We start from the raw sequence: 23,383 nt of genomic DNA, 5'->3' as shown, positions 1-23,383 counted from the left end.
GATAAATAACTCGAAACTTTTAAAGATCTCCACGGTGAAGAGCTCTGCTGATCGGGTAAGGCTGAATAACTTTTTCCACGAACGTCGCATCGCTTTGCTGTCTTCGGAGGTCTGATTCCGTGTGATGTTTTCTACAGAATTCACTTTGACTTTATTTTTAGCACGAGTATAACATTTATCCAACAAGGCTTGCCGAGTTGAAGAAATACGACGAGTGCTGAAAAAATCGAAATGCATACAACATTTTTTTGCAATTTCTCATCGTAATAGACTGTTTTACCTCACGCAAATCTGGCAGGAAAAGGCCTACTTTCCCATACAAACTCGTTGGATAAATGTACGACTCATGCTGTAAAAATCTTCATTCTGCACCTTGTTGCGTAAACTACTATTGTAATTACGGGAAACATCCATCGAGTACAATCTTTTCTAGCTACACACTTGCATTCCGAGAAAACACATAAGCGGGCGACCACATGCATAAGCTAATTTTCCGATCAAGCAAACTGTTCAGTAGACCAACAGGCCGATTTTTATTTATTTATTGATATACTCATGTAACGTGACTGTCACAAATTTTCAGGTTGCCGTCTAGTTCAGTCTGGCACCTTTCCTTCATCGAGGAGATGCTTTGGAAGAAATTATATCGAAAGTAACCGGCGGCACGTGCCTGGACATTGATTGATAAACTTCCGGCAGATTAAATAACTGATTGTTGACGATGAAAACTGTGCAAAACTAGTGTAAAATTGCCCATAGAAACAACAATGCCGAAAAGTACTACTTTTCGGCATATAAAGAGTGCTGAAAACTAGCACTTTTCGGCACACTTATACAAGTGTGAAAAAGTAGGCCATTTCGTTACCTTTACACAGACAGAAAAATAAATACTTTCGCAACGTAGGGTCTGGGACCACTTGGGCAGGAGCACCTATTTTGGGCACTTGCTGCTATAACTCAGTCAATTTTGAACCGATTGACTTGATTTTTGAGACACGATCAGATACGCACAGTATCTAGCCATGTGCAACGATTCAAGTCAATCGGTTTGGAATTGACTGAGTTATAGCAGCAAGTGCCCAAAATAGGTGCCCCTGCCCAAATGGTCCCAGACCCTAATTACAAAAAAATGTAGTTTTCCCGGTCGATCTGAAATGTTGCACAGTTCATATGAGACCAAAATGGAACTCAAAAAGTATACAGGAGCTAGAGTTTTTGCATTTTTTATGTTTTCTCACAGAAACCGTATCCCAGGCTAAAAAGCATATCCGCAGTTATTAACTGAGAGCTTCCTTTGCCACCAACGACCATTTTGCATGTGTATATCCCTTTCGGGACGGAGCACAAAAAAGTGAAATTTCCATAGAAATTGCTCAAATTTGACTCTCCAGATCTTTTGTGACTGTATAACAAAACAATACTTTTCTTCCCCATTTGAAAAACTACTCTTTGTCTTACGATTCCTAAGTTTGCCTAACTGAATAAAGCGGAAATAAAAAATTGGCGACAGATAAAACTTTTTCATGTTTCACAGTTTTTTCTCACTTTTTGTTTAATTTTCTATGGTAATTCTCACATGCAACGTAAAGAAAAGTTTGTTTTCGCACACGCAAGTATAAGTAATGGCTCAATTATTAAAATAATTCACATCTCTTAGAAGGAACAAAGATTTAAAAGATGAAACAATATGCAAACTTGTTATTGCTCAACAGCACAATTATGTTGGTTCGTCACGAAAGGGATATCGTGTGGCAGTCAAGGAAATTTCTGTTGCGAAAAGTTCCTGGACTGACCGGGAATCGAACCCGTCACCCTCAACATGGTCATGCTGAATAGCCACGCCTTTACAGCTGTGGCTGCATGCAAGCATGGGAACACTCACTTGGAAAGAGTTACACTCACTTACAGTTCTCTCAAATCAGAAGCGTGCAATCGAGAAACGATGTATGGACGACTTTTACCTTGTGATTTCGTCTAAAACTTTGCCGAATAGAGCAGGGGTCGCACACGCATACCGAAGTCGTGAGGGAGCGGCGAAGGCAACTCTCCACGAGGTGAATGTAAATTACACTCACCTCGTGGAGAGTCGCTTTCATAGCTCTGTAACGACCTTGGGATTCGTGTGCGACCCCTACTCTGTTCGGCAAAGTTTGAGACGAAATCACAAGGCAAAAGTCGCCCATACATCGCTTCTTGATTGCACGCTTCTGTGCTGAGAAAATAGCAAGTGAATGTAGCTCGTTGCAAGTGAGTGTTCCCATCCCTGGCTGCATGGACCACATTAGCTTTGAAAGACGGAAAAAGTATCATTTCTTTAGTCGGGTTCTGGTGTTTTTTGACCTATGATAGGGATGGGAACACTCACTAGCTATTTTCTCAGTTCAGAAGCGTTCAATCAAAAACGATGTATGGACGACTTTTGCCTTGTGGATTTGTCTAGAAGTTTGCCGAATAGAATAGGGCCGCATACCAAAGTCGTGAGGGAGCTGCGAAGGCAACTCTCCACAACGTGATTGTAAATTACACTGAGTGAGTTCCCATCCTTGATCTATGGCCATACGACATTTTCCTAAGCACTGTGATATTTTCCTCGGAACAGCTGCCAAATTCCGGTAGGGTCTTCACCATTTGGGCAGGTGTACCGATTTTGGGCATTTGCCGATATAACTAAGTCAAGTTCAAACCAATCGATTTGAATTTATGTAGGTACTGTACGTATCTCACCGTGTGTCAAAAATTAAGTCATTAGCTATAAAATTGACTTAGTTATAGCGATAAGTGCCCAAAAGTAGACCTGTCCAAATAAAACAAGATCCTAATTAAAATATGAAAAAAACAAGGTTTCTTGTGTTTGTGCAGGTAAGTGTCTGTTTCACGTGTAAATGTGTTTTAGGAAAATACAAACGGTGTTTTATTTTTTGTGTAGTGCAATAGCAACAAGTGGGCAGAATACACCGCGCCTCGAAACGGAGACACTCACCAGACTGAAGTGAACTCGAATAATCATCTTCGGCTGTTCCAAGAGTCATGCGATTTGTTTTGATGAAAATGGATGCTATACATTAGCGGCGGGTTATGAAATATGCATCAGGATAAAAAACGTATGTACATGTACAACAAGATTAATATGCAAGGCAGGTATGATCCCAACAGGATGAGTCAACAACAAACAAAAGGGAAACGAACGAACATGATTTGGTTCACATAAATCAGATTTCAAATTAATCTGCCGACGAGAGCTACGTAATTGACTTTTCCTCCAGTGCCATCAAGCTGGTATGTTTATTTCGCCAACAGAAGGATATTTATCTCATTTTCCTGCTTTGCAACTTGATGTAGGCGAGTCACTGGAGACTGAGGAGCACTTGTAGCCTTGTAGCTACGACGGTGGTCGACAGTCACAGTTTAATGCTCTTGAGTCTTGTTATCCGTATACGTTCAACATGTAAACGTTTTCTGGTGACGAACTTAAGAATGAAAAATCAACAAAGCTCTAGAAAATCAGGATTTCAAGGTTAACCAAATAGCTACCGAATGACAGAATATGAACTTTGAGGGAAAAATGATACGGAAAGGAAAACTGTTACACTATCTACGAGTCGGTTAGATATATGTATACAAAAACATGTACTTACTCCGGTCTTCTTCTTTTACTCGGATCTGTAGATTGTGCGGTCCGACCGTTGGCAGGATGAGCGAGTCGTTAGACATGTTTTTCAGGTCCATCATGGTGAACACCCGATCGGCCACCACCAGGTGACGTTCCAGGACGGATCTCGACTGCAGTGTGGCAAGTGCGGTGGCATTCCATTCGACGCGTATGTGATTTAATGTATAAAAATATAAAAGATAGATAAAAAACAGAATCATTAGAGACATGAGAAAGGACATTAACAATGTGTAAAAAAAAATATAAGCTTGATACGTAAAATCTGGAACAGCTCGAACTAACTTAGAATTACACCGATTTTATAGTAGAATCGAGTTCAGTTCTACCCTAGCAGGTAATTTTCTAAGAATGTCCGAAGGCTTGTGGAAATTAATGATGTGATGACATTCAATAAAATGATTGAAAGCTTGAAGATTGGATAAAGAAAGTAGCTGGGCGGAGTTAATATTGTACCAATTGACTGTCAAAATTGAGAAAGCTAATTTAATTGGACGATTTAAGATTACTTTTTATCTCTGATCTTCTTACAAAAAGCGTCCTTTATTACGCCTCGTTAGGCCAGCAATATTCGTTTTCATCATTTGAGACGAATTTTCCTCCGGAGGACCAAAGTTCTCCCTTATCTGTAGGAAATCAAAAAGACTTATTCCGCCAGTAGCAATTTGTTTATTGAATGCCATTTTTCTTTCTATTGTCCTCGGTGCTCTTCGTTTCGTCGTCGGCTGGGAAAATATACGTTTGTTTCTTTTCTGGCAGGAAATTCCGGCTCGAGCAGCATTATACATAGTTAAACTGATTTTCTGCTACAGATGGGTGGTTTCCACATTCCACAAGGACGATATTATTGATAATTTGAAATGCTCTAAAGGTTATGCATCATTTAAAGTTGATTTTATTATTTTAGCATACCTGTTCAATAACTTAATTTATAAATATTATTGTAGGGAAAGTTATCTATCTCAGCTCTTGCTGTTTTTTTCCTCCAATTGTTAAGTAAAATTCCGAATCTTTTCTTTCATAACTGTGGGATGAATTCCCAGCAAGGATAGAAAGATCAAAGAAATCCCAGTGGGACGCTATCAGCTAAGCTTTTCTCTTTCCAGCTTGAAGTTGGCTGGTTCTGGTAGTTGAAGCTTGCCCGTCTACTAGTATTGCACCGAGTACACTTTCAGATTGCTGCCCCGTGGAGGCGTAGGCGATGCGAATGGTGTGACTGTTGCCAGAAGAATAAAATTATGCAAATTTAAGCACAGTCTATTAGCCAGCCACTCTAGGAGCTGGCAAGGAGCTGGTGAACCGGTCGGACGCAACCGTGGTCAACCGCAAATATCCCGTTGGGAAACGACGACAAGACGTTAATTAATTATTGATAAATTACTTTAACGCTACTTGATACGCCACCGATCTGACACTAGCTCGTTCAGCTCGTCAGGCCCGCCGGGTCCGTGGCTGTTTTCACTTCAGCCAGCGTGGCTTGTTTCTTTTATTCTTAATTTACTGTGTACACTTGGCGGCGGCAGTGTGTTTTCATTTCTGACTGGTGTTGAATTTTAATTAAAACTTAACTTCACAGTACTGTTTGAGGTGGCTGTGTTTGGAAAAATTATAAATTCATCCCTTTTCTCTTTATTTTGTGTTTTCCCAAACGGAAAAAATGTCTGAGGGCCATTTTTCATCTTTAACCTACTAAATTCAAAACTTTTGTGCAGTAGTATCTTTGGGATGCACACGGTTACTGACTTTCCATGCCGTTGAAAGTGATTCAGGTTTTTGCAAGATAATAAATTTCAAGAGCTTGAGGGAACTTGAAACTTTTTTCGGGCTTGGAACTTTGAATTTGTAATGAGGTTGATTGTTCTATTTCTCAATGTAGTTAGAAACTGTCTACCTTTTGTAACTAAAAAAGGTTAATCTTTATGATTTCATTTCTGGAAGCTTCACAAACAACATATATCACTTGGGTATCTCCAATAACTTAAAACAAGAACAAGAGTGGGAAAATAATATGTATGAAATGAGGTTACATCACTATACAATAATGATTCATATAAAGGGCGAACACGAAATTATTGCAACACTTAAAAATTGCTGTAACTTTTTTCCCGGTGGACAGAAATTGATCAAATTTTGTACAGTTACTCTTAGAAATATATTGCTTATATCCTGTAAGTTGCTTAGCCGTGTGGTTTATTGCGGTAAAGATGGAAGTGCTTAAAGAGAAAATGAGTGAAAAAATGTTTTACACTCCAAGCAAGATCCAAGCTGTACCATCTTGGATTCAAACAAAATATGTTGGAAGATTGCAATTCAACCGTCTGAAAAGTGCAAAAAAAAAAGTCCAAAGATTGGTTGACTTTGGAGCACAAGCGCGGAAAAGAAAAAAAAATCGAAAAATATTGAAAAGGTGCGGAATAAAGTGTCTCGAGTATACCAAAGTGGCGAATCCTGGTCGTTTTGACAGGTCTCCTGCTCGATTGGAACTATGGAGATGACAGCAAATCGGCTGTTCCAATTTTGACGTTTCTCCTCTTTGTTATTCCAGACTCGTTAGTGCGGAATACAAACATTTTCAAGTTCTTATGGATGGCGTTAAACGAAAGTGTCAAAAAAATTATCATACCAAATTTTACCCCCAATTACTGCTCCAGTATATGTAAACTGAGGTAAATACATGTAGGGCTGTGCAACATGATGGTTTATCGGTACCGGCGATATTTAATTTAACCAATATCGGTATCGGCGATATATCGGATTTTAAATTATCGTATCGTATCAATATCAAGCGAATTCATTTAATTGTAACACACATAAATTGATCGAAACTTGTGTTGTTTTGTATGAGAAACGTACTTCAACTTATGGAACTCAGTAGTGTATAGTCAATTGTGAAACATTCAAAAAATGCATTTGGAAATTACTAAAAGGGCCGACATTATATGTATGATCTATATCGGTAATATCGGAAATCATCAGCATTTATCGATATTGTTTAATATCAGTTTGAGCAATATCGGATATCGTATCGATAAATTCGATCCGATAATATCGATATTATCGATAATATCGATAATTGTACACCCCTAAATACATGTATAAAACAGCCCTGCATTTCTAGTTTTTATCCGATGCATACATGCAATTTTAAAGACAATCAAAGGTGTTGCAACAATTTCGTGTTCGCCCTTGATATATGCTATCTGAACAGCTTCGATTGTTGTAGAAAAAAGGATAAAAGATGCATTTCCAAGCATCTTCAAACAAAACGCATTCAGTTCACCATAATACACTGATAGGCAAAATAATGTGCCCACGCCTTCATTTTTTGAATTTATCCCAATTTGGTTGAAATTAAAGTAAACACACTGCAGTTTTTTTTTCTAGAACTTCTTTTAATATTCTTTTTGGAGTTTTACTTACCGAACAATGATTAAAAAAGAGTTCGACTCAAAGAAAATAATAATAATCAGTATTATAGAAAAAAAAAACAGTGACAAAAATAAGTGCCCACTTCATTTTGGCTCCCGGGAAAATAAATTTAAGTAAAAGAAAAGCGTTTTAATAGTTTATGTGTCCTCCTTTGGCCTTCAGGACCAGCCGCAGGCGCTTTGGCATGCTCTACACCAGGTTTCTTCGGTGCTGTGGATTAAGCTCTTCCCAGGCGAAGCCCTCAAGGCTTCAAAACAGTTGGACTTGTTGGTAACGCCAGTTTTGTCAACCCTGGCATCTAAAATCGTCCACAAATTCTCGATGGGGTTGAGGTCCGGGCTTTGTGGAGGCCATTCCAGCGGTTTGATCTGGCAAGACCGGAAGAAAGACTTGGTCTTCTTGGCAGTATGCTTCGGGTCGTTGTCCTGCTGAAATACAAACTTCTCTTCAAGGCCCGTCTGCATCAGCGAAACCTCCGGATTTTCTCGCAGGATGCCGATGTAGGAATCTGCAAGCATTATCCCATCGATTTTCACGAAACTACCCACTCTACTCCAAGAAAAACACCCCCAGGCGATCCTGAAGCTCCTCACCCGATCTGCACCACACACAAACCTGCCGCTTTCGATTGAAAAGCTCGAATTTCGATTCGTACATCCAGAGAACTGTTTTCCAGAACTCAACGGGCTTATCAACATGCTCAATAGCAAACTTGAGCCGTTTGGCTTTGTTTGCCTTGCTATTAAATGGGCGCTTCCAGGCAACCTGAGCCCCTGTGCTATAAGACGGCGACGAACAGTTCGACCAGAAACTGATAGCTGAAGGGTTTCCTAAATCTCACGGACAGTAACTTTCGGGGTTTTCTTTACTTCGCGCATGATCTTGGTGTCCGTTCTTGTATCCGTTCTTGTATCCGTTTTGCGTTCCCTGCCTCTACCTGAAAAATCCACCACTGATCCGGATGTTTTTTTTTTGTTTCAGAAGAATTTTTTCAATCGCTGCCTTGCTAATGCTGTAATTCCTAGCGACAGCCTGGTGCGATTCACCGTTTTGCACATCACGAATCACCAATTTTCGGATACATAAGGGACATGCTTTCGAAACCACTACGTTCTCCATTTTTTAACCTAATCAAACGCGATCAGGTAAACAAATGCACCAGGTCATGCCATTTGCTTCAAAACATGTCTAAATCTCAAAACATAAACAATCGAAGGGTCTTTGGATGAAAGCTCATCGAAAACATATTGATTTTCGAAGTGGGCACTTTTTTGTCACTGTTTTTTCTTCAATACCAATTGTTTTTTTTTGAGTCTTTTTTTATCATTGTTCTGTAAGTAAAACTTGAAAAGAATATTGAAAAGAAGTTCTAGAAAAAAAAAAACTGCTGTGTGCTTACTTTAATTTCAACCAAACAAATGAGAGAAATTCAAAAAATGATAGGGTGGACACTTTATTTTGCCTATCAGTGTACTTCATATAATAGCATCCACTAATAACGTAAACTCTAGGAAACAGAAGGGTCTGGTAGAAGTCTATGGTCCGTACTGATTTTGAAAATATAATAGACATAAATTCATAAGTAAGAGGAAGCCTCAAATGGTAAAAACGAGTCTACGTAGTCTATGGACAGCGCTCAAAACTATGAATAATTGAAGCGCTACTCTGAAATTCAGAATGTATGTATTCTCAATTTGCACACACAAATAAAGAAATTAAGCTTACCTGATCCTTGTCGAAAATGAAGTCATTCAAGTTTGCACCCTGATGATCGTGGAACCACTGCATCCACGCTTTGTCCCGTGGTATGAAGTAGGTGAATCGTTTGGTGGTTTTGTTCAGTTGCTCGTTGAAATGGTTCAGCCGACCGAACTGGTACGTTAGGCTGGAAGACACAGAAATAGTTGAAGATCAATTACTAAGATCCGTACAGTCAAGTCTTCTATCAGACGTTGGGAAATAATGCCCGAGTTACTACTATTACATGGCACGATTAAAACTGAGTCATATAACGTATCCGAAAGAACAAAATAGACCTTATTGAGATCCTTAACCTCTTCCCAGAAATCCCTAATCTTATCTCTACGTTGAACCGGCCGGGATACCAGCAACCTTAAGCAAGATCGAATAACCAATTCCTGTGAGATATTGATCGTAGGCTGACAAGAAAAAAAAAGTTGTGTGTGGGGAAGGGGGGGGGGGGGTGTATTGAGTTGTTTCTGCAAATCTCAGCACGTGTTATCCACGTTAGTTTAAAGTAGCTTGCAATAGCGTTAGTTCTTTATATTATAAACGCCTGATCAACGTGAATACCAGCGAAGGACTCTAGGCTAAACTTCTCACTATGGTTTTCAGGAAGCTTAGGAAATTGATATCAAGATAAAAACACGAACCGAAACCAATCACAAGCAATCTCACTATGATCGCTAGCTGCAATGCGTTGAACACCCTCTTAAATCCACTGTGTTGGTGTATTTCTTGCCGTCAGAAACGTTGCGATTGACCAGCTTGCTCTCCGATATGGTCGGGGTTCTGCTAAACCGAACCAAAGACCATTTTTTGAAAAATTGAGTTTTCTTAACCATTGGGTGAAGAAAATGATGATCTTCTTTTCATGTAAAAATCCAGTAATTCTCACAGCTCTTCGTGGAGTAAATTCAAAATTTCTGTTTGGCAGAACATACAAAACATTATTTTGCATCCAATTAGAGTGAACTGTAAACCATTCGATAGAATCAGTGAAATATTTTAGTTGTGGTCCAGGTGATGAACATTTCAAGTTCTCCTCATCCCCGTCAGATTTTTAACTTCCAACCGACTCATAGAAACAATCTGTAAGAGAAATGAACACGTTATTAGAAATAAGAGTATTGGAGGAACCAATTATGTTTCGATGGCGCTGATCGCCATTTTTCCAAATCACATTCAGCCAGACCGAACCAAGTCCACAGCATTTTAGAATCAATTAATTCTGAATAATACAAAAACCAACTGGTTTTTAATACCAGCGTTATGTCGATACACCTCATACTGGTAATTTAACACAGGAGCCGTCATTGAACAACAAGCCTAATTAGAATAATAAAGCTGGAAAAAAATCAAACACTTGGTTCGCTTTGGCTGATCGAAAAATGGCGTTTTCACGAAAACCATCCTTGAGATGAATGTTTAGAACTTGATTCAGACTTAACGACTGACCTTCAGCAAGGTAATATGTCCTAGAGGTGTCAGGCTTGGTTATCACTCAGATGATCCAAGTTTGAATCTCTTTCATATTTTTGAAAACTTTTTTGCACTTAGTGCACTTTGGCAGAACATTTTCATGGTTTTCTTCGACCAGCATAAATTTGAAGTACACAAATCGCTCCACATTCACATCTCAGGACCTCAGGGCATGCAAGGACATCGTTTTTTTTTTTCTTTTTTTTTTTCTTCTAAACCATAGGGGGATAAATCTGCTCATCAGACACCCTAACAGGAAGGTTAGGGTAGTGTGGGGTTAAGGCCGTCTTCTACAATGCCGGTAGAAGCCAGGACTACTCTCTCCTCGACCCACTAAAACACATTCCTATGGTCGCCAAACCCTACGTCTCTCTGGAACCACCAAGAAGGTATTGCTTCAGAGAGGGGCTAGTGCATATCGCACCCTCAAGGTTAGCTGCCGTAGCCTAGCAGCAACGAACATCGATGACTCGCTCTGGAGAGTCCATCACGGTAGCGTGCTGGCGCTTAGCCAGTTTCCCGAGTGGTCCTCGCCACTCCCTTTGTCCTCGGAAGGCGGGCAGGGTCAACCCCGCCCGCGCCCTACTGCTGAGCGGACATCAAGAACTGATGCCCACATGCAACCCGATCTGACCTGCCCGCAAAGGAAGGGTATTACTACCCTTCAGGCCCTATCAGATGCATCCGTAGGTTGCAGACAGCAGAGTCTCACCTACCCCGACCCTTGCCGGAGACCCCTTTCCAACCGCGGGCTCAGATCCAACCCAGTAGACTGACGCCACGACAGCACCGCTACCGGGACTTCCTCTCCGCGGCCACTTAATCGCTGTAAGGGTCGATCTCGACCGCAGGGCACCGGTATGACCTACGAAGCCGACTTCGAACCCCTGGACCACCTCTTGTACTGCATCTGGACTAGCCATTCTCCGAGTCCACGCGCCACCTCCTTTGTAGCTCCCAGACGATATGGGTGATAGCCGTTGTAACGGCATTCCAGCTAATCTCATCCCTACACATTCTCTGGACCAAGTTGTCCGGAGTTGTGTCCTCCCCGCATGTGGCAAGCATGCGGTCACGCATTGTGCGAAAACGCGGGCACACGAACAAAACGTGTTCCGCCGTTCCCTCTAAACCATTGCACACTGGGCATTCGGGAGAACCCGCATGCCCGAAACGGTGTAGATACTGTCGGAAGCAACCATGACCTGTAAGGACCTGTGTCAGGTGGAATGAAACTTCCCCATGGCGCCTATTAATCCAACTATCTACCCTCGGTATCAACCTATGGGTCCACCTTCCTTTGGTGGAACTGTCCCACGCACGCTGCCATTTGACCATAGAGGCCATCCTGACAGTCTTGCGTATGCCTCTTGTGCCGCGCATTTCGAAGCACTCCATGTCCTCACTGATAAGAATGCTGATAGGCACCATACCAGTAATGACACAGAGAGCGTCGTGTGACACGGTACGGTACGCGCTTGCAACCCTCAGACACATAAGCCTGTAATTACTTTCCAGCTTCCGTCGATAGCATTCAGTACTTAGCGCGGTACCCCACGCCGGGCCGCCATACCTAAGTATGGACGTAGCAACACTAGCCAGAAGCTTGCGCTTACTGGCGTACACCGCTGAGCTATTGGACATCATCCGGGACAGTGCCGCAATAGCTGTGGAGGCTCTTTTACAGGCATAATCGACGTGGCTACCGAAGGTAAGCTTGTCGTCGATCATCACGCCCAAGTGCTTGACAGAGCGCTTCGACAGGATAGTGCACTCTCCTACACTGATCTCCGTCTGCTGCGCCGACTGCATGTTGTTAACAACCGTCACCTCTGTCTTGTGGTGAGCCAGCTCCAGTTTTCTGGACCGCATCCACGCCTCCACAACCTTGATCGAGTGGTCGGTAGTCAACTTCACCTCCTCGATCGTTTCACCGTAGACTTCGAGCGTAATATCGTCGGCAAATCCGACAATCACCACTCCCACTGGGTACTCCAACCTCAACACCTCGTCGTACATGACATTCCATAACACCGGACCCAGGATGGAACCTTGCGGGACTCCTGAGGTTATGTGAAAGCACTTCCGACCCACCTCCGTGTCGTATACTAGTATGCGATTCTGAAAGTAGCTTCCGAGAATCTTGTACAAGTACTCCGGTATCCCCAGACGCAAGAGCGCATCGGCAATAGCAGCCCAGCTGGCGCTATTAAATGCATTCCTTACATCCAGAGTCACTACCCCGCAGAAACGAATTCCCCTCCTCTTAGGCTCGAGTGCTTTCTCGGCGGTTTTTGTAACCGACAAGATAGCGTCTACGGTGGACCTCCCCTTCCGGAAGCCATACTGGTTGCTCGAAAGACCATTTGCGCCCTCAGTGAACCGCAACATTCTATTGAGGATGATCTTTTCGAGCACCTTCCCCGCCGTGTCAATCAAGCATATTGGTCTATATGCCGACGGGTCTCCGGGTGGTTTCCCCGCCTTTGGCAATAGTACCAGGCTCTGCCTCTTCCAAGCTTCTGGGAAAACTCCCTCGTCCAGGCATTTCTGCATAGCAGACCTGAACATCTCGGGAGTCTCTGCAATAGCTACTTTTAAGGCCAGGTTCGGAGCTCCGTCCGGACCTGGGGCCTTACCTACGCTAAGGGACTTAGCTATCCCCGCAAGTTCCACATCGGTGACCCTCTCCTCATCGCCAGCCCCAGTCCCCGGCTGTCCTACGAAAGGAGGCCAAGGACTAGGATCATGACGCGGAAAAAGTCCTCCAATGATCCCCTCCAACATCTCTGGAGATTGCTCTGTAGGAGCCATCACACCTCTCGTCTTGGTCATAACGATCCTGTAGGCGTTACCCCACGGGTTCGTATTGGCACTCTGACAGAGACCCTCAAAGCAGGCCTTTTTGCTTGCTCTTATCTCGGTCTTGAGCGCGGCTTTTGCAGCGACGAACACCACCCGCCGTTCGTTTCGCTCTTCCTCTGATCGTGCTCGCTGCATCCGCCGCCTAGCCCTTAGGCAGGCGCGGCGCAGGTCCGCAATCGCGTCGGTCCACCAGTAAGCCGGTGGCCTCCCATTTCTAGTGTGGACTCGCCTAGGCATGGTCGCATCACACGCACGTGAGAGCACCGCTACCAGCTCGTCGCCGTCTAAACCGAGTAAGTTTCGCTCACGGCGGAGCGCTTCCCTAAATACCTCTTCGTCGAAGTATGATGTCTTCCACCTACGAGGGCTTGGCCTTGGCCTAGCCGCCTCTTCTTCTATCCGCTGTCTGCTGTTGTTGTAGTCGATACTGTAGCGAACCGCCAGGTGGTCGCTGTGAGTGTAGCCATCATCTACTCTCCAGTTCGGACTACTTGTTAGGCCAGGACTACAAAAAGTCACGTCAATAATTGACTCCGCTCCGTTTCGGCTGGTACTCTTGGTATCGACGTTAGCCAAGTCGACATCTAAGATGGCCAGTGTTTCTAGCAGGATCTGACCCCGCTGGTTCGTGAAACGGCTTCCCCATTCCACAGCCCAGGCATTAAAGTCACCCGCTATTACCACCGGCCTTCGCCCTGTTAGCACGGTCGTTAAGCGGTCCAGCATTTGCGTGAACCGCTCGATCGGCCACCGCGGAGGCGCATAACAGCTACAGAAGAAGACCCCGTTTACTTTGGCGACCACATCGTTTGACATAATCACTCTTGCTCTGTGCCTCCACATACACCGCTTATGAAGAAAAATCATGGGTGGGAAGGGCTGAGCTGGAGGGGTTCCGCCGTTCATATTTCAATCAATTTTTAGACCTTCGTGCTACCATACTATACGCGTCCTTTTTGATTCATGTAAAGTATTGTGAATGATATCGATTCAACTTGATAGGCGATGAAAAATCGGGATTTTTTTCACTATCCAACTGGTTTTATCTGAAACAAAAAAACACATTAAGCCAAACTGAACTATTAACCATTTTCCAATGTTTTTGATCAGCCAGAGTGAACTGAGTGCAGAGTACCAAGAAATAAAATGTAATTATATCAATGATTCTAAATAATTTAAACGTATTCTTCATTTCTGATGGTTAATGAAGGCTTGTAAGTTATATGTGTGCGGAAAAATTTCAAATAATCTCCACTGTTGTTTATTTGTGATTGGTTGAACTTTAAGCTTAATTATCTCGGAATTATCGTTTTGGCGCTTAGTTCGGTTTAGCAGAACCCCGGCCATATGTTCTTAGAAGCCGAAACACCATACCACTCGATCGATCATCACCGCCATGTCAACTTCGATGCTCCACGAGCAAGCGAAGGTGACGGAAAAAATGGTGAAAGCACCCCGTGAGTACTTAGATCGCAAACGTCCAGATTCAGGCTTCTCATCAACACCGTCCATCAAACATCGCATCGGCACTTTTGAGGCGCCTGGTTGAAGTCTTGTCAAGTAACCCACGTGGAAGCGACCGACAACGTAGCCGTTGGCGCCATCGTTCATCCAGCCGTTGAGAAGAGAGTCGTCGTTGGATCTGCTAGTTTCACTCCTCGTAAATCTGTTTCGTGGACCATTGTGTAATTCAGACCTACGGTACTAAACGCATCACCGTAGACCTGGGTTTTGCAAAGAACCTTCATCATCATCATCCCGTGTCATCGGTGCCGACTTCCTCAAACATTTCGATCTGTTCGAGGATCTGCAGAGAAACAAGTTGATCGATAATACCACCCGGCTGGAGATCGAAAACGTTGGAGTAGAGACCAAGCCAGTGATCACCACATTGGATGCAAATTCCCAGTTCACCGAGATCTATGTCAAGTATCGAGACACCGCCTTCCTCGATATGAAACCTATGTCGACTAAAGCAAGCACCGTCCATCACCACGGGGCCACTAATGCACCAGTGGGCTGCTATGTTCTGTCGTCCCCGTCGGTTAGCTGTGGATAAGCTAAAACAAGCAAAAGCTAAGTTTCAGTTCCTAATGAAGCAAGGAATTTGTGAACCGTCGAAAAGCAGCAGGGCCATCCCCATGCACCTCGTCTAGAAGTCGAATTGCAAGTGGCAACTCTGTGGCGACAACTTGCTTACTTTCAGTCCTGAGCACCTACGGTAATGCAGAGGGCTGAATTGAAGGATCTCCATCCTGAGCGATTGTCCGCTATTGCTTGGACCTGTAACCAGGTGAAGTTTTTGATGACACGTAGATGCTATCGACTGCTTTGAATTCACAGGGGATTTTTCGGCTTTCAGTCTGTTAAGCGATTGAAACGAAAATATATTTCTTACGCCCGACGTTTCAATGGGCTATGCCATCTTTTTTAAGGGTTCTGTAAAGGTCAATTGGCTTAGTTACATGAAGATACAAGAACATACAAAAACTACAGTCTTACAAGAATATTTTTCGTTTTTCGTCTGGAGGTTCAATCTTTGCGTGAAAACTTGTCAACATAATCTGGTTCATCAATTTCCTAAAATATCACAATCAAAATCACGATTTAACAATTTGAACTACATAAAACAGACAAAAACAGTTACTAACTATTGGATTTACTACACGAAACGGGAAGAAAACTAGACACTGGACTACACTATCTTTCTTCGTCGTAAAACTATGTACATTTAAACGGTCATTTTGTAGTCATTCTATGAAAGTTATGGAGGACATTAATTGTTGTATGCAAGTTATGTCAAATAAGCTATTGTGTGTCATTGTCAGACAAACCTGAATGACAATGACACACAATAGCTTATTTGACATAACTTGCATACAACAATTAATGTCCTCCATAACTTTCATAGAATGACTACAAAATGACCGTTTAAATGTACATAGTTTTACGACGAAGAAAGATAGTGTAGTCCAGTGTCCAGTTTTCTTCCCGTTTCGTGTAGTAAATCCAATAGTTAGTAAGTGTTTTTGTCTGTTTTATGTAGTTCAAATTGTTAAATCGTGATTTTGGTTGTGATATTTTAGGAAATTGATGAACCAGATTATGTTGATAAGTTTTCACGCAAAGATTGAACCTCCAGACGAAAAACGAAAAATATTCTTGTAAGACTGTAGTTTTTGTATGTTCTTGTATCTTCATGTAACTAAGCCAATTGACCTTTACAGAACCCTTGAAAAAGATGGCATAGCCCATTGACACGTCGGGCGTAAGAAAGATGTTTTCGTTTCAATCGCTTAACAGACTGAAAGCCGAAAAATCCCCTGTGTTTTTGATGACTTGCTTCATTTCGTTGTTGAGACTGCGCTGCCACGAGCCTCTGGGTCTGCTTCTGCTGCGATGTCCTGCTGAGTTCCAATCTAACGCTTGCTTGCAGATTTCGTTCCCGCCCCTGCGTAGAGAGCATACTCTGCACGAAAATGTCCTGTATTTACTATGTTTCAATGAGGCCGATAATTTTCTCAGGAACACCCTTGAGCCTGAGGGTTCCCCACATGTTTTCGCGATTGAGCCGATTGAAAGCTTTTCGTAATCAATGAACACCAGGTAGAGAGACTCTTGGAATTGATTGATTTTCTCCAGGATGATATGGAGCGTGACAATATCTATACACAGAATCGACCGGCACGGAATCCTGCTTGTTGCCGTCGGAGAGTTGCGTCAATCTTCTCCTATATCAGGTTAAGGATCACTTTGCAGCGGACTTTGAGAACGATGGACAGCAACATGATGCCCTGCCAGGCCACCTTTTTTAGGTGACGCTTACAGCCAGGTCACTTTTTTTAGGTGACGTCTTGCATCCAGTCGTCCGGGAATGTGGTGGTTTCCCATATGTTGCAAAAGAACTGATGCAGCAGTTGTGCAGATACTACGAGGTCAGCTTTGAGCATCTCAGCTGATATGCGATCAATCCTTTAATGCTACGGATGGCTGTTTCTATTTCCTGAAGTGATGAAGCTTTTGTGTTGACACGGGTAATGCGTCGAACCCTTGGCGGATCATGCTGAGGTGTGTTGATGGCGAGGCAGCGTTTCATTTGGTCAGCCGGGTCGGTTAATAACCGTTCAGACGTGTCTTTCACGGGCATCATAGCATTCATCATAGTCCCATTAAGGCGACGTGAAACAACGAGTCCGCTCACGCTCTTTTGTTACATTTACATGAGCGTTTTACTTCCTCCTCGAGAGCCGAATAGCGCTGACGGGCAACGACTTTGACTCCTCGTGTTTTCGCTCGCTCTCTCACGGCTTTTGCGTTCCTTCGCATCTCTATCTTCCTCCAGACGCCATCTGTGGTCCACTGCTTTCTCCGGGCATGTAGGCGTTCTTGATTACGATATTTAATGGTAGGACACAATGTTGGTGTAACGTTTCTTCCGCACATCAAGAAGGCTCCGCCTCCAATTTCTGCTGATGTAGATGTGGTCGATTTGATTTTCCTTGACGCTATTACGGGGAACCCAGTCACTTTGTGCGCTGAAAGAGCGATCTCTAAATCACCATGTCATTGTTGCCATAACGCTCCGGAAACAGCTGTCCGTTCGTGCTCATGTTTCCGAGAACATGGCGTCCCATGACGTGTTCACAGTCCGAGTTGTCGGAACCAACCTTCGCAGCATGGGCGTGAGCACTGAGCACAATTTGACCCGACGCCAATCTGTGTTCTCCGAAGTTCGGCCAACAGACTTCACTCAGTCCTAGGATCTCAAGCTTCATACGGCATTCCTCATTGGCTAATTGTGCCAGTTTACTCTGCTTGACTAGGGTTAATACATTCCATGTGCCTATTCTTGTCTGTTGTTTCGCGTTAAAAGTCGTTGCCGTTGAACCAGTTCGTAATCTTTTTTTTTGGATTTAGAGAACAGTAGGTTATTGGCCAGATGTTCGCCATCCGCCAGGTGTTGCAGAAATGCCGCGAACACAACGTGCCCACACATCACTTAATCGTCGATTTCAAATCGGCGTATGATACAATCGATCGAGAACAGCTATGGCAGATTTTGCACGAATACGGACTCCCGGATAAACTGACACGGTTGATCAAGGCGACGATGGATCGAGTGATGTGCGTAGTTCGAGTATCAGTGACACTCTCGAGTCCCTTCGAATCTCGCAGAGGGTTATGGCAGGGTGATGGTCTTTCGTGCTTGCTGTTCAACATTGCTGTAGAGGGTGTAATTAGGAGAGCGGGGATAAACAAGAGTGGAACGATTTTCACGAAGTCCGTTCAGCTGCTTGGTTTCGCTGATGATATTGATATTATTGCTCGTAAATTTGAGACGATGGCGGAAACGTACATCCGACTAAAGAGTGAAGCCAGACGAATCGGATTAGTCATTAATGTGTCGATGACAAAGTACATGATGGCAAAGGGCTCCAGGGAGGAATCAGCGCGCCCGCCACCCCGAATTTATATCGACGGTGATGAAATCGAAGCGGTTGAAGAATTCGTGTACCGTAATCCGGGGTATCATTGATCAGCGGGGTAACATTGATCGGCTTGACCCACCTCATGAAATGTTCAAACAAGCATTTTACATTGAATCAGCTTCTGCTATCGAATGGTATATCGTAATCTGATATCATTCAGCTATTAAATGACATGCAATTTATGAAAAATGAATTTCATAAACATTGAATTAAATCGATTTTTCCATAACTGTGTTTCGTAACGCATTGAGATACATTGTCAAACATTCATGCTTGGCGTGAATACTAGATACAATATGAGGTTCGAAATCACTGTATTACTTCAATATGATATCCTAGAGTTGGATTTAATAAACGAAACTTTTATGAAAATGCTATTTTTCAGTAAAATATACTATTTATTAAAAGTAGGCTATCAATTCCTTAAGCCATTGCCTACCTTTAGGCGTTATTCGTGGTTTAGAGGATTTAAAACCTAAAATAACTTAAAAAGCACATAACTTGTTAGAATTTGGACAACATATTCGAAATCAGCGACCCCGAATTTAGTAAGTAAGGGTATTTTCAACACAAAATGAACATTGATCACTGACATGATCAATGTTACCCCAAATCAACAAAATAAAAAAATAGATTTAAAAACCTATTTAAACATGTTTTAAAGTTTTACAATATTTTTTCGAGTAACTTAGCACATACTCAGAGGGCCAGTACTTGTTATAAAAATATAAAACATGTAACGTTTGCTTAACCAAGTGAATTATTCAAGAAAGATAGAAAATTCTGATCAATGTTACCCCGGATTACGGTACCGTAATCCGGGGTAACATTGATCAGAATTCTCAATCTTTCTTGAATAATTCTCTTGTTAAAGCAAACGTTGCATGTTTTTATATTTTTAAAACAAGTACTGGCCCCCTGAGTATGTGTTAAGCTACTCGAAAAAGTATTGCAATATTTTAAAACATGTTTAAATAGGTTTTTTAATCTAATTTTTGATTTTGTTGATTTGGGGTAACATTGATCATGTCAGTGATCAATGTACGTTTGTGTTGAAAATATCCTTTCTTACTAAATTCGGGGTCGCTGATTTTGAATATGTTGTCCAAATTCTTACAAGTTATGTACTTTTTGAGATATTTTAGGATTAAAATCCTCCAAATCGCGAATAACGCCTAAAAGTATGCAATGGCTTAAGGAATTGATAGCCTGCTTTTAATAAATCGTATATTTTATTGAAAAGTTGCATTTTCATAGAAGTTTGGGTTATTAAATCCAACTCTAAGATATCATATTGATGTAATGCAGTGATTTCGAACTTCATATTGTATCTAGTATTCATGCAATGCATGAATGTTTGTCAATGTATCTCATTGCGTTACGAAACACAGTTATGGAAAAATCGATTTATTTCAATGTTTATGAAATTCAATTTTCCTAAATTACATGCCATTTAATAGCTAAATAATAGCAGATACCGATATAACATTCGATAGCGGAAACTGATTCAATATAAAATGCTTGTTTGAACATTTCATGAGGTCGGTCAAGCCGATCAATGTTACCCCGCTGATCAATGATACCCCGTTTTACGGTACTTGGGCTCACTGGTGACCGCCGACAACGACACCAGCAGAGAAATTCAGAGACGCATTGTGGCTGGAAATCGTGCCTACTTTGGACTCCGCAGAACTCTACGATCGAATAAAGTTCGCCGTAACACGAAGTTAACCATCTACAAAACGCTGATTAGACCGGTTGTCCTCTATGGGCACGAAACATGGACCCTACGTGCAGAGGACCAACGCGCCCTTGGAGTTTTCGAACGGAAGGTGTTGCGTACCATCTACGGCGGAGTGCAGATGGAAGACGGGACTTTGAGAAGGCGAATGAACCACGAGCTGCATCAGCTGCTGAGAGAATCAACCATCGTCCATACCGCGAAAATCGGGAGGCTACGGTGGGCGGGTCGCGTCATCAGGATGTCGGATAGCAACCCGACTAAAATGGTTCTCGAGAGTCATCCGACCGGTACAAGAACACGTGGAGCGCAGCGAGCTAGGTGGGTCGACCAAGTGGAGGACGATCTGTGGACCCTACGCAGAGTACGGAACTGGAGACAAACAGCCATGGACCGAGTGGAATGGAGACGGCTACTATGTACAGCAGAGGCCACCCCGGCCTTAGCCTGATCGGCGCGGCGGCGACGAGGTTATTGGCCTGAGGTCCCTTATCTACAGTGGTGGGGCTGCCGACTTAGGTATAGTTTCCGGTGAAAAAGCATTTCATACTCAGCCGCTGGATGCCAGAACAGACGCTGTTTGAGCCGCACCTCTTTGGTGAACAGACGCTCGGTACGTTCCTTCTCAATCTAGCTGAAGTCGGAAGGAAAACCGTGGTAATCACACAACTGAGACTCACTCAGTTCCTTGAAACTTCCTGAAGTTTCATAAAATCTCCCTGTAACACCCTGAGAAACCCTTAAAACCCCCCTGAATCCTCCTTGAGACGCCCTTGAAAAACATTAAGACTCCCTGCCCCTGAAAACCCTGAATCACCATTGACATCTTCTCTTGAAACGCCTCTGGAATTCCTCCCCCTTCAATTTTCCTGGGAAGCTCTGAAATCCCCCTGAAACCTCCTACGATTCTTGAAACACCCCTGGAAACCCTGATGCGTTCTAACTCCTCCATCGACTTCCACCCTCTTCCGAAATACCCTGGAACTCCTCGAAATACTTGGTGAATCTCGCGAGAAACTGCAAGAAGAATTACTAGAGAAAAAAAAATGAGAGAAACTTCGGAAGAAATTCAGCGAAAAATTGGAACATCTCAGAAAAATTTTAGGCAGTAAGCTTCTTCTCTTCTTCTTCTTTATGGCTCCACGTTCCCAATGGGACTTGGCCTGCCTCGGCAGTAAGCATGGTGGGTTTAAGGAAACTCCAAGAACTTTGGAAACTGCAACTGCGGAAGAAAACTCCAAGGTAAGCCCGTAAAATTCTTTGAGAGAAATCCCTGAAAGAAGTGTTTAAAAGTATCGTCGTTTTTATAAAAAAAAGATAAAAACAGGAGAAATGCCGTGATGAACTCAATAAGAATCCAGGATAGAATTTTAGGAGATATCCTCAGAGACATTTTGAAACAAATTATGAATAGATTTCCAAGCATATTCCTTAACAAATATCTGAAGGAAATCCTAATCACTGACTGGTAGAGTTCTTGAGATCAGTTTTCTTCAAAGTGACGACGAACAATCTAACGGCATGCGTCTAAGTAACTACTAACCTTTAGTACAAAATATAGGCTTCCTGTTTGTTCCCGAACAACATCGATATCAACAATATCTGAGATTGTCCCCTCGAGCTCTGGGGAACTGAGGACAACAGAGTTCTTTGGCCGGCCGCTGGTGTTGAATCTCGAAGTCTATAGGGTATAGCTGTTTGCACAAGCGTCGGATCACTTTGAGGCCGTTGACAGTTGTTGGGCATGTAGTTATCTATCTTTAAACCATAAACGACTTAACGGTTCCAGCGCTACCTAGCAGCAAAAGTCTCAAACTGGCCTTTTCTGCATACATTTGGTCAATTTTCCCCATACAAATTTCAAGCTCGTTGATCAACGAACCCCCTTAAACTTGATGAAAAGGAATTAAAATTTTACTGAAGTTTGAGTTTTTTTTATGTAAAGTTGAACCAAATTAAACCAAATACTGTTCGCTTTATTCTTCAATTTGTTTCAAACATTGATTTGGATCACCAGTTTGTGTTTTGCTTACGAATCAAAAAGGAAAAATAACGCATCATAAACCATGCCATCAACCTTCGATAAAAAATCAATTCAATCAATGTGTTTTCTTTTCTCCCGATATAAATTTGAACTCTCGTAAACATATCATAAAACCGTCTACAAAGGTCGATAATGGAAAACCAAAGGGATCGGATGGCAGCTAAACCATCAACCACCAATCTTCGGGTTGAATCAAAACTCTAAAACTGGAAATTCCACACGTATTCGGTTGCCCTTAGTCATAAAGATTTGCATAATAGAGAATTGTTGGCAAAAAGGACACCATTGATGCTATACTTACTTCAACATGGGATCGGTTTCAATCTTCTCCTGGACGGTCATGTATGGAATTCCCAGCACGCGGTCGATGATGTGCAGATACCCATTGGTCGCTGCAATGTCACTCAAAATGATTGTTGCATTGACGCCGCCTCCCTCCACCGTGATTGTCTGGTTGTGATCGTATCGGTTGGTGATGATGTTGAAGTACAGGAACTTTTTGTCGGCACCGGTTGGGACCTGGTAAATCTGTGGAAAGGTAAAACCAAGTTTAGGTACACGGGATTTCCGGTGGCTTACCGGAAGCACGTCACTTGTTTCTGCTGGTGCTGGTGTGCAATGCTAATACTTCGTGAACTGTAATCTCTTTGCACACCCCGGTTGACAGCCAGTGGACTACTCACCTGGTTTTGATTGTTCTTCCGGATTTTGTCGGTCGTGATACTGTCGCGCACCAGATGCAGGTTGAGAATTTCCCGTAGCTTTTCACGGCTTCTGCATGCGGGAAAAGTTTTCCGCCACACGCGCGTAGGTGTGTCCCAGGATGGCGCAGATTAGATGGAGGGAGAAAAGCAAACAAAAGTGAAGAGAGCAACAGTTTAGTATTAGGTACTTTCAACAGGAAAAGGGATAATCGCTTGTGAGCT

At 42.8% G+C, this 23,383-nt stretch overlaps 1 protein-coding gene across 5 annotated transcripts in view; it reads right to left on the bottom strand.

Annotated features, from left to right (window-relative positions):
• The window catches only part of LOC109425028 (fasciclin-1), a 622,197-nt gene that overhangs the window by 5,339 nt on the left and 593,475 nt on the right, over positions 1-23,383 (bottom strand). For 3 of the 5 annotated variants that reach the window (XM_029861778.2, XM_029861781.2, XM_062845589.1), the window contains 5 exons: positions 23,141-23,231; positions 22,759-22,985; positions 8,822-8,981; positions 3,636-3,780; positions 2,981-3,013 (listed from right to left, as the gene is read on the bottom strand). In XM_029861778.2, coding sequence (XP_029717638.2) covers positions 2,981-3,013; positions 3,636-3,780; positions 8,822-8,981; positions 22,759-22,985; positions 23,141-23,231 — 656 coding nt within the window. The remainder of the gene's footprint in view (positions 1-2,980; positions 3,014-3,635; positions 3,781-8,821; positions 8,982-22,758; positions 22,986-23,140; positions 23,232-23,383) is intronic. The other 2 variants (XM_062845587.1, XM_029861783.2) reach the window with 1 other exon arrangement.

The sequence above is a fragment of the Aedes albopictus genome, chromosome 1 (assembly GCF_035046485.1).
Source record: "Aedes albopictus strain Foshan chromosome 1, AalbF5, whole genome shotgun sequence".
In the NCBI taxonomy this organism is placed as follows: Eukaryota; Metazoa; Arthropoda; class Insecta; order Diptera; family Culicidae; genus Aedes; species Aedes albopictus.
Note: the sequence above shows the minus strand (reverse complement) of the source record. Positions and strands in the feature narration are given on the sequence as shown.